Here is a 12,102-nt window from a genome sequence, read left to right as displayed (position 1 = left end):
ACAACAAGCCTTAGGTTTCTCACACCCTACACTAAACACTGATGTGAATGAGCCCCAGAGCCATGACCTTGTGCATTTCACCAGCTTAGAAGCTTTTGCTTCCAGTTTGCGTAACCATGGGTTGTTGAAGTGTCCAAACCAAGAAACAGATTAACATTCATTGTGGGTGAAACCAGCCAACTTAAGCCATTGTTTCAAACAACAGAATTAAGGACATGCAGGTGTTTTAATATTAGGAAAGCTGTGGCAAGTCAGACTTGCAACACATTTGCATGGAAGTTATAAAATGTCAGGATAATGGAGAGAGGTGTTTTGGCAAGAGCTTTCTTGCTCCTGGCTCTGAGGTGCTTCACAACAATTGGTGCATTTACCTTTAAAATTATTCACAGAAGCTAAACAAATTGCAAAAGCATAGCTTAATTTAACCTGCAGTTAATTAAGATAGTGGATAAGTAGAGTTTATATCCCAACCTGCTATTATGCCAGATCCTCTGGTCTTTTTATCCTCAACAATTTCATAGAATGGGCCTATTACATGTAGGAGTTCTTCAACCTTGTCTGTCATTGGCATTGTTTCAAGAATCTGCAGGAATACAAAACATTTATGAATTGCTTATCAGTTAATGATATTGCAATACTTCACAAGAAAACAGCATCACAATAAATAAATAAATAAATCCTGCACCACCTCACTGGCTTGCAAGAACTCCAATTGGAGAACAGCCTTACCAAAAGCATCATGGACTTTGAAGACACTCAAACTCAGGACGAAAGGGAGAAACGTGCTAAGAGGAAGGCATGTTACTCCCAACCTTTGTCCCCACTGTGGAAGGACGTGTGGATCCAGAATTGGCCTCCACAGTCACTTATGGACTCACTGTTAAGACCAGGATTCCTTAAACTCGGCCCTCCAGATGTTTTGAGACTACAATTCCCATCATCCCTGATCACTGGTCCTGCTAGCTAGGGATCATGGGAGCTGTAGGCCAAAAACATCTGGAGGGCTGAGTTTGAGGAAGCCTGGTTAAGACTATGGTCATGGAAGACAATCTTACTCAGCTACGAATGATCGCCAAAGAAGAAGATTTTTTAAACCTTCGACATTGCACTACTTCAGAAACATTTATTGGAAAGCAGTTTATAAATCCTTAAATAAATAAATATCATTATCAAATATCACTACCTCTCTTTATGTACAGTATATTCAGCCCAATCTCACAAATATAAACAGGCTTGATTTGTCATTTTTTATGTGTTTGTGTAAAGGATATGAATACTAAGCCAGAATGCAGATTGCTGGCTAAGGAAGGTACATTCATAATTTTTAAAATAAATTTCCTTTGAAGAAAATGAGAAAGGCAATACTACTACAACAGAACTCCTGTTGTTTCTCCCAAGAACTCTGCATGGTGAATCATGTTTGCCACTGCAGCAATGAGCTTATCAAAAAAACTTCTAGGCTCAAACATGTTAAACAACTTAAATACCAGATTCCATCTTTGTTTACTCACAAGCAACTTCCACCAAATGTAGGACTTACTTTCAAGTAACTCTGCACATGGTTTTGTGCCAAAAGGAGATTTTGTTTGAGAATAAAAATATTTCAACCTTTTCTTACCATATTCTTTCATAATTTATAACTCCTTTACAAAAAGAATACATTTATCAGAATAAAGAAGCCATGAAACAGGCAGTACAGGAAATAGAGAGAAACTAAATTCATCAGCAGATAAGACTATTCTGATATATTTTCTTGCTGTCTTCCATTCTATTATCTACTATTCTCAGAAAGGAAGGCAGAGGTTCAGGCTTATCTTGCTTAAGCCTGTTAAATCTATGCATGAAAGATGCTTTCCCAAAAGAAAACATTAGGCAATATATAATATTGTAGCAACAATAATTTGGAAACATTTAACACATTTACTGGAATGATTTCATCAGAAGCTCCTTCAACACATGTGGTATTAGATTAATCCTAACAACGCCCCAAATTACATTTAGTAATTTAGGCATAGCATGTTTCTTTTCAATTTAGGCTCAAGCCTACTCAATTTCTATTCTAACCAGCTTACTCCAATACCCAGCCTACTTACTTCAGAGTAGCACTACTGATTACCAAAAGTAAGTGGATGACATGATTCAGATATGAAGAAATAGTAATACATTTGCCATGGCAAAAACAACAACAACACAGAGGATATTTTCTTTTTATTATGTGCTTTGGGATACTACCAAATCACATGTTGAAGTTAAATATAAACTGCACAATATCCTAAAGAATATTTAAAGCTCCCATGCAAATCGCAAAATTAATCAGAATTTTCCAACACCTTAACACTCAAGCCTATTAGGCTTCAGAGTCTCTGGGTAATCCACACCGCAATCTCCTCTGATGAGCAACTCACTGATGAGCTTCCATCAGCCTCAAGCTGGATCCTTTGCCAGGCCGTTGCAACATCTCTTCTGGGCACCCCTTCATCGCTCATGGGCCCTTCCTTCTCCTATCCTACACATGCTCTCCCCATGCTTTCTGCTCTCTTCTCTCTCCCCATTAGAAATTTCCTTTCCTTTATGTCCTCAATCCAGCACCTTCACCCCATATGAGGATTGCTGTTAACTTTCCTACACCCTCCAATGGCCTTAACACTAGGGTTTACTGTTCATTATAATATTAGCATAAATATTAAATCAGAATTCTGACTTTGTACTCTAAGCAGGTTTTCAGTGTTCTTATTTTTGTTAGCTATTATGAAGTATTGATAGATTGACAGGTAAGATAATTTTGTTGATTTCCAATATATAAAGAGTATTGTCGTCTATCCCAACCCCACATAATCGAAAATGCACGGCAAAATTGAAATCTTGGTGCAAGTTGTATACAAGCACCCAAGGTTTAGCTCTTTGCATGTTTCAGTTTTGAGTCATCTAGTACTCTAGTAATGCATTCCTTTTAACAAATACTCAGAGGAGCCGAAACTCTTCCAACTGATATTACAGTACAAGTGTTTTTAAAAGAGCCTGCACAGCCTCTCTCCATCTCTGTTTTTGCTGTGAATTAGCTCCAGTTCCAGTGATTCACTGCAGGCTGCTTACCATAAACTCCCATGATGCACTGCACAAGCATTGCTCACTTCTCTTTCATGGCAGCAATATCCCTAAAGCTCTCAGCATTTTGACAGCTAGGCTGCCTAGGGTAAAGTCCATCAAATAATTTGCAGCAATTCCTTTTGAAGCTTGGCTGGAAGCTCATCAAGTTTCAAGCAAGCTTCATGTGCCTAGAAATGAAATTATTGTGGAATATTTGCTTTCTTCGACATACCTAGCAACTCTTACCTTTTTCATTTCTTCAACATAGGCAATCATAGCATCTTCTTTGGGCATATCACCTAAAGCGCTCCATGCATCCCTACAATAAATATCACAAATATCCTCAAGACATTTAAAATTATAATTCCTGTAAGATTCAATGGGCTCATTCTTACTGAGCCCTTGATTCTGCAATGACAGAACTCGCCACAATCTAGTTTTGTGTACATAAATATGTGCTCATTATCTGACGAGTAACACAAATTCTGAGACTGAGATTCAACATAGGCTTGGTTTCTCAGTCTTCAAACAATGTGCTTTTTAATCTTTAATAAATGGCCTCGTTTCCATCTTTTCCTTCTCACTTTTTGTCTGACAGCAGGCCATAGTTATGAATAATTTATACTCGACTTGGGTGCCCAGTTCAAAATGCACAACATTTTGCAGAATATATAACTTGTTCTAACTCTTTGCAATAGACTTGAGAAACAGGTACAGTGGTCCCTCGACTTACGAATTTAATCCGTTCCGAATGCACATTCGTAGGTCGAAAAGTTTGTAAGTCGAAAAAAGTGGTTTCCCATAGGAATGCATTGGAAACGGAAAAATTTGTAAGTCAAGTAAACCACATCTAAAATTCGTAAGTCGAGAAAACCCCATCTAAACCGCAACAGTTTTCCTTTCGGATGTCGAAAAAAACGTAAGTGTGCAGCCATTTTTTTCATTCGTAACTTGAAATTTCGTAAGTCAAGTACTTTGTAAGTCGAGGGACCACTGTAAGTCAAAGATATAAAACTGAAGCAAATAAATAAGCAGCTGGATCCAATAACCCAGATGGCCTTTTCAAATGAGTTTGTCTATTGTGTGCAGAGTCAAATCTCTGTGTGGGAAAGTCACAGACAGCACAGCAGTTACGGGGAGTGGGGGGAGGGAGAGACACAATTACCCAGCACTGGAGCAAAAAACACTACTGCTGCTGCTGAAAAAAATTGCAATTGCCTGATCCCTATTCCCTGCCTCAAACTGCATTTTCCTATTCTCCTGTACACTGTAGCTGTCACAGAAACCTGCCAGATGTATCAAGGACCTATGACACACTCCTCTAACTTATTTTGGCTTCCCCCCAAAAATACAGTTTTAGAATTCGGGGTTTTGTTTTGTTTACTTCTTAAAATAGCCAAAAATCCCTGCAAGTGATTTCCTGAAGCTTAAAAAAAATAAGAGAAATGTTAGTTAGCAAGACCGCATTGTCTCCATGCAGCACTCTTCCCACAATATCTTACTTCCTGGGTTTTATCATCATCACCATCATCTTTATTATTATTTCCCCTTTCCAAAGACAAGAATGAGCACTTAATTTGATTTAACCTTAGCCTGAATAAAAAGTATACTTTGCTAATCTGCTGTGGATATCAATTATAACACAAGTTTTTAAAAAAGAACACCTCTGGAGGGTTGCACTCAGAATAACAGCAACTAAAAAACAAATATAAACCCTTTCGTCGTCGTTTTTTACTGGGGTGTGTAACTAAAGGGGGCCCCTGACCATCAGGTCCAGTCGTGTCTGACTCTGGGTTTGTGGCGCTCATCTCGCTCTATAGGCCGAGGGAGCTAGCGTTTGTCTGCAGACAGCTTCCGGGTCATGTGGCCAGCATGACAAAGCTGCTTCTGGCGAACCAGAGCAGCGCACGGAAACGCCGTTTACCTTCCCGCCGGAGCGGTCCCTATTTATCTACTTGCACTTTGATGTGCTTTCGAACTGCTAGGTGGGCAGGAGCTGGGACCGAGCAACAGGAGCTCACCCCATCACAGGGATTCAAACCGCCGACCTTCTGATCAGCAAGCCCTAGACTTTGTGGTTTAACCCACAGTGCCACCTGGGTCACACTGGGGTGTGTATAGCTCGATAAAACTTCCCAAAAGTCACCAAAAAAAAATACAGATTCCGCTTATGTATACATATTTTTTATTTTAATTGTTAAAAACCCTTGAGCTTCAAAAACATGCAGAACTTGTTTGACAAGAAACCTCTGTAAGCTGAGAGAAATTATTACAAGTGTTTACAGGCAACAATGCCTCTGTTAGGGAGAGCCAAACAGCAGAATCCAACCCGGCTGCCTCCACCTCCGACATATTCTGCAAAAGAATGGGGGCAACACTGCACTTCCATCAGCTCGACCACCAATTTTACATGTACATTGCCACCATCTTTATTAAGATATTTCCCAACAGTGGGAGACCAGCATGAGGAGCAGAGACAGTCCGCTAAAAGTCAGTTTGCAGTCTGCTGATAGACAATGGCCAATGAACCTTCTTTAAGTTTCAGGGGGGGGAAAACATTTTCTGTACCGAAAGTCTCTTTGTGCAATTCTTATCTCTATCTTAATCTTGCCTGCACCCTCAAAGCTACTGAGTTCTTTCCTGAACTAGGTACCTTTTAAACAGAAAAAGCTGGGACGGTGGCATTGCTCAGGTAATCATGGCGTGCTAGGCAGAGCAGGATGCACACGTCAAGTCCCCAGGCGACAAAGTTAAGATACCTGGAACATGAATCTCAGAAATGATACCAGGCCTTGGTTTTTTTAAAAAAGAGAGACTGAGAACATCCCCTTCTACCAGTGATCTGGTACACATTTATATTCTTTATAACTAAGGCTTTTCTCCATATGCAAGTTGTCACAGGAAGCTGCCTTATACAGTGTCACACCTAGCTCAGTATTGTCTACCATGATTGGCTGTGGCCCTCTGGAGTTTGAGATGTCTTTGCCAGTCCTACCTAGAGATGTAGGAAACTGAACCTGGACCTTATGCATGCAAACCCTTTGGTCTACCAGTGAGTTGTAGCAGTGTCCCATGAAAAAAAGAGTAGTTAGTAATTCATCCTCCCTGCTGGCCCCCACTACGGCAGGGCTTGTGTACATACAAACTTAAAACATCTCTTGCATATCATATTTACCATTTGTATCTACCAATAGGATCCCAGAATCCAGGTCTTGGACTACTGCAGGGTCCTTGAGTTGCTTGCTTATAAAAGCTATAGAACTTGAGCATCATTTCATTTGTTGGCTGGAATGAACCTAGAGAAAATAATCTTAGAGTGAGAAACACCATAAATGACAGATATTATTAAACACCTAATTTCTGTACCAACTCAAAGGGCTAGATTCACACTAGGTTAATTTAACTGAAAGTTCCATTGAAATCAAGGGGACATAACTTAAACCATGACTTATTGTTCGCACTGAATTCAATGAGACCAAAGTTCAACTAACTTAAGTTAAAGCATCCAGTCCAAAGTTAAAGATCCAGTCCAAAATAAATAGAATATGACTGCATGACTTGCAGCACCAGGCTACCGAGAACTAAGTACACCCATAACAAGGACTAAACTCAAGACTTTATGCACACCAATTTCTGATTTAAAAAAATCAACTGATTGCACCTCCTGTCTATGTTTATTTTCATTCTATAATCAGAAAGGATACTCTAGTGAGTAAAGTATACTTGTGCAAAGGAACATAGTCACCTTTATATTTCAAGTAATGATATCATCTCTGTTGTTTCTCCTGTTAGTGAAAGTAACGTGTCCAAACAAACAGAAAAAAACATGACTGCTGATACCTCTCATGCTAGCTTTATGGTAGAATTGTCCCTACTGTGGTTCAGCTCACACACATCCTGTGTTGAAGATATATTGCAGTACGGGGGAAAAGCTATAGAAAATCAAAGCCCTGTTAAGGATCAAAATACCACAGCAGATCCTCCTGAAACAAAACCCCCCAAAGTCATTTTACCCCACTATGGTTACCTAAATTGATAGTTAGGTTATTCCAGTCAAACTGCCTCAAGCAGTTTCTACCATAGGCCCTGCTCCCATGGCTACCCCAATACTATCTGCCCTACTGAAAACCACATTGTTGTTTAGTTGGTTAGTGGACCAGAGCACGCCAGGCATTCCTGTCTTCCACTGCCTCCCGCAGTTTGGTCAGACTCATGTTGGTAGCTTCGAGAACACTGTCCAACCATCTCGTTCTCTGTCGTCCCCTTCTCCTTGTGCCCTCAATACAGTGGTGCCTCGACTTATGAATTTAATCGGTTCCGAAGGCACCTTCATAGGTTGAAAAATTTGTATGTCGAAAAGCGCCATTGGAAATGCAATTTCCAATAGGAATGCATTGGAAACGGAAAAATTCGTAAGTTGAAGCAATCCTATCTAAAAATTCGTAAGTCGAAGCAACCCTATCTAAAACTGCTGCGGTTTCCTTTTGGATGTAGAGACATTCATAAGAGTGCTGCCATTTGCCCCATTTGTAAGTCGAAAAATTTGGTTGTCGAGTCGTTCGTAAGTCGAGATATCACTGTATTTCCCAACATCAGGGTCTTTTCCAGGGAGTCTTCTCTTCTCATGAGGTGGCCAAAGTATTGGAGCCTCAGTTTCATGATCTGTCATTCCAGTGAGCACTCAGGGCTGATTTCCTTCAGAATGGATAGGTTTGATCTTCTTGCAGTCCATGGGACTCTCAAGAGTTTCCTCCAGAACCCTAATTCAAAAGCATTGATTCTTCGGCGATCAGCCTTCTTTATAGTCCAGCTCTCACTTCCATACATCACTACTGGGAGAACCATAGCTTTAACTATATGGATCTTTGTTGGCAAGGTGATGTCTCTGCTTTTTAAGATGCTGTCTAGGTTTGTCATTGCTTTTCTCCCAAGAAGCAGGTGTCTTTTAATTTTGTGACTGCTGTCACCATCTACAATGATCATGGAACCCAAGAAAGTAAAATCTCTCACTGCCTCAAATTCTTCCCCTTCTATTTGCCAGGTAAGGAGATTTCTTGACTGCTTATGCTACCACTTTATAAATGGCTGGTGTGCCTGACCACCAACCAATCCTTAGCTCTTAGAATGGATCTTGCACAAGCTCAAAATTTTAGATTGATACATATTTTAAAAGATTCTGTTACTAAAGTAAGACAGAAAAGTATTTATAAGATGCACAATATGAAGGACACCTCTCATTTTCTAATATTATGGGTATGTTCATATTGGTGACTTAAAACACAGTGAGGTTATTTCATCCCACTGTGTTTCAGGGCACATTTGCATAGACATTTTGATTTCCCCATCCCTGCAACCCCATCCCCCAAGCTCCTATTCATGAAACTGTCATCTGCACATGTGCAATGGCTGCGGCCATCTCAAATGTTCACACCATTCTTAAGTATGCAGCAAATGCAGCTTAAGTTTTCCAGGGTTATGCGACTCTGCCAATTTCAGAAGGGTGGGGTGGGAAAGAGAAGGAATTTGAAAATCACACCGTTTACACCCGCAAGCTGTTACCAATGCAAAATCAAGTATGAACATAACACACTCAAGGCAAAAAAAAAAAAACCCTCCTTGCTTGCAGTGTCTGGGGTAACTTGGTTGGGTTTTTGTTGTTGTTGTTGCTTTTAAAGAAAATGTTTGAAGGCATTAAAAAAAACCTCTGGAGCAGAGTTGGCTGAGTATTTGGCTCTCTTAAATAGAGATGGAAGCTTTTCTTTTTGGACATACAATTTTTTTAGTCCTGCTCTCAATGTAAGTTTATCAACTTTACATTGTAAATATTAAACTACGTATCAGGTTTACACACAGAGATTGCAGAATGTTTCATTTTGGTGAGAGGAACAATTGTTGTATGGAACTTACCGTAATATGCACAAAGAGCATCAAGGCAGCAGTTCTATATATGGTACACATAAGTGTGTATAAGTACTGTACTCAAATTTGGCTTCAAAGTAGGGATGTATAGAACTGCAAGGACCATCTATTCCCTCAGCAACCCGATAGGCCATTAAAATTTGTCTGATACCTTTAGAAAGCAAGGTGGGAATAGGCCTACGATAAGGCCTTCTGAGTTGTGGTAGCCAGAATGTACTTTCTGGAGATGTTTACCTGGCTCCAACTGCTCCTTACCAATGCTAAGAGGAAACCTTCCCTGCTTTTAGACTGTTGGTATTGCATGCATGCCTTTTTATCCAACTACAGGTTCTTCCTCCTGCTGCTTTTAAATAACCAACTACTGCACCATAAAGACTTTTAGAGAAATCTTATGCTAGCTGTTCTGCCAGTCAGCTTGCCCAAGGGATTAATAAGGTAAACAAGTTAAAATGGTTGCCTAGGTAGAAAAAAAGAGCCAGGAGCACTAGAGTTCTTGCTAAAGAAATGCTTTTGCCAGGAAAGGCCATTTCCTAACATATTGTGCCAGGGCAAGGGGCACCCCGGTTTTTTCCAAACAGCTTTAACCGTCTTTTAAATCTGGCAACCTTAAATTTGGCCGTCTTTTAAATGGCAAATTTTCAAGATTGGCTAGTGAATTCATAATAGAGCTGGTTGGCAGGTAGAAAGTAGAAAGAAGGGGGTGGCGGAGGGAGAGAAAAGATGCAGGTCTTTCGCAGTGGCTCCTGTGGGTGTGGCGTGGCTGGGATGGAGAAAAACCCCAATTCAGGGGGACCCTCCTCCTCGCCCCCCAAGAGCCACAGAAATGAGGCGGCGCTGCTTCCCACCCTCTCCTCTGGGTCTCTGTCGCCTTCGCAGCCCCACCTTCCCAGTTCCTGGCCCTCGCCCGTCTCCCTCCTCCCGGGCTTCTCACTCACCGTTTTTGGGCAGGCTCTGGATCACCTTGACGGCTGCCTCGAAGCGCGTCTCGTGCACCGAGCCGTCGCCGCCGCCGCCGTCTCTCTCCTCCGTCTCCGCCATGTCCCGCCTCTTCCCTCCGAGGGGCCCGTGTCGTGTCGGCCGCCGCCGCCGCCGCCGCTTCCCTTCGCCCAGGAGTTCCCTGTAACCGAGTGAACGCAGGACATAACGCGGGTCTGGCGAAGGAGGCGGTGGCGGAGGGGACGCGAGGGCCGCGGCTGCCTCCGCCCCCTTCAGCCAAGCAGAGGGAGGAAAGCCAGGCCGGGCCTTTGCGGGCGGCTCCCCTCACAGCTCGCCCCCGAGAAGATGGGCTCCCCTCGGCAGCGACTTTCCCGGCCCCTCCGCGGCCCCCAGTCGCCCCTCGGTCGCATCCTGAAGGAATCGTGGAGGCGACGGTGTAAAACAGCCCGAAGTGAATGAATAATAATAATAATAATAATAATAATAAGGCGTACAGTACTCTCGTGGTTTTGAGACTTGCCTATTTTGGTTCCACTCTGGCGTGGTGGTGGAAAAGAAATATGTGAAGTAACTAAACCCAAAGTCCACCTGGACTGTCACTCCATACAGTGCCCCGGCTTCACCTTTCTACAGCGCACAACTTGTCGGTTTAATCTTTATCGATTTATATAATGTCAGCTTTGGAAAGAAGACAGGTCCCTGCCCCGAGAGGCTTACAATATGAAAGCCGCGAGGCAGCGAACAGGAAGGGGAGGAAGGATCAACGGGGAATAATAAACTATTTTTTTCAGTTACAGTATGGAATTGGGAGTAAAGGGTTGCGCCAAAGGCACCATGGAAAGGGGTGTTTACTACCCTCCTTTCGCTCAAGTCTCGTGTAGGTTCATCTCCCTGTGTATCAAGAATGAGGCCCAATTATTTAGCTCGCGTGACCTGTCCTTCTGAATGTTTTTAAGCCCGACCCCAAAGAAGTCAATGGGGCTTGCTCCGAAATCATTATACTTAGGGAGGTTAACGACTCATAACCCAATGTCCTGCATGCTGACACAGAAGTGCCGCTGGGTATCGGCGTAGGCGGCGGGGGGCAGAGAGGGGCAGCTGCTCCCCTAAATCAAAAAAAAATTAAAATACATAGCAAACTGAGGTCCTGCCCCCACTAACAAAAGCAACCCCCCCAAAAAAAATCCTGGCTACGCTCATGCCACTGGGTTCAGAGGGGCTTACTCCCATATAAGCATGCACAGAATTGCAGCCTACATGGGTCATATCCTAGATTTTGTACTGTCGTCTTCAAAGTGGATGGGAGGTGACATTAACAACATGCGCTAAAAGAAAAGGGATTTGGACGGATGCGGGTCAATCGTTTCACCTTACTTTCGCCAGCCTGATCAGGAAGTTCGAACAAGTGGTTTTAAAAGACTGTATTGGAGTAACTGCTGATTTACTCGTACACCAGTCCTCCGTTACCTTCCACTTTTTCCAGCCCATCCCATTGCTATTTCCCAGGACTTAACAGCACCTGTCTTTTGCTTTCTTAAACGTCTGTTGTGACCTGACAAGTGCGACATCACGCAGCCCTGGCGAACAGCTAAACAAGCAATTCAAAACTTCCCAACAACTTTTATCTACACTCACCCCATCCTCACTCACAGGGGGCTTTTAGATAAGCTTTGCAAAGCCAGCCTCAGCGCCAGTGATTTACTGTTTCCAGTACTGTACACAACAATAATACAACCACCCATTATTACTAGGCATCTATTATTACACACTCTTGGGGTGGGGATCGGGGGCGAGACTTCCCAGCAACACACATCTGGTCCCAATTCCCTCAATTACAGACAGAACCTGACAGCTGCAAGGACAAAAATAACAATACAATGTTTTTTTCTCCTCCAACTTTTTGACAGCAAAGCGTCACGTCACCCCAAAGCAAGGCCTAGAGGGTGGAGGCGCCGAAGAACAGCTGACCTTCCGCCTCATTTCCGAAATAACAAAGCATAACAAAGAGCACAAATTGTTCCCCGCTCCTACCTTCCGTGGCAGGTTCGCTCACCTTTTTTTTTGCCCAAGGCTCAGGCTTCTCCTGTTAAATGTCTCCCAACAGCAGCGATCAGCTCATTCTTGCCCCGCCTCCTCGAGGAGCATGCTGGGAAATGTAGT

General features: G+C 42.6%; 1 protein-coding gene across 5 annotated transcripts in view; it reads right to left on the bottom strand.

The window, feature by feature from the left end:
* The window catches only part of ACBD5 (acyl-CoA binding domain containing 5), a 37,624-nt gene extending 25,542 nt beyond the window's left edge, over positions 1-12,082 (bottom strand). For 2 of the 5 annotated variants that reach the window (XR_004693424.2, XR_004693423.2), the window contains exons 1-4: positions 9,942-12,046; positions 6,263-6,383; positions 3,334-3,406; positions 472-583 (exon numbers count right to left, since the gene is read on the bottom strand). Coding sequence is in view for 3 of the 5 variants with exons in the window: in XM_035128936.2 (XP_034984827.2) it covers positions 472-583; positions 3,334-3,406; positions 6,263-6,383; positions 9,942-10,044 (409 nt within the window). In the remaining 2 variants the exon portion in view is untranslated. The other 3 variants (XM_035128936.2, XM_035128935.2, XM_035128937.2) reach the window with 3 other exon arrangements.
* Between the last annotated feature and the right edge of the window lie 20 nt (positions 12,083-12,102).

This window comes from Zootoca vivipara, chromosome 12 (genome assembly GCF_963506605.1).
Source record: "Zootoca vivipara chromosome 12, rZooViv1.1, whole genome shotgun sequence".
NCBI classification, from domain to species: domain Eukaryota; kingdom Metazoa; phylum Chordata; class Lepidosauria; order Squamata; family Lacertidae; genus Zootoca; species Zootoca vivipara.
This window is presented reverse-complemented; position numbering and strand designations above follow the sequence as displayed.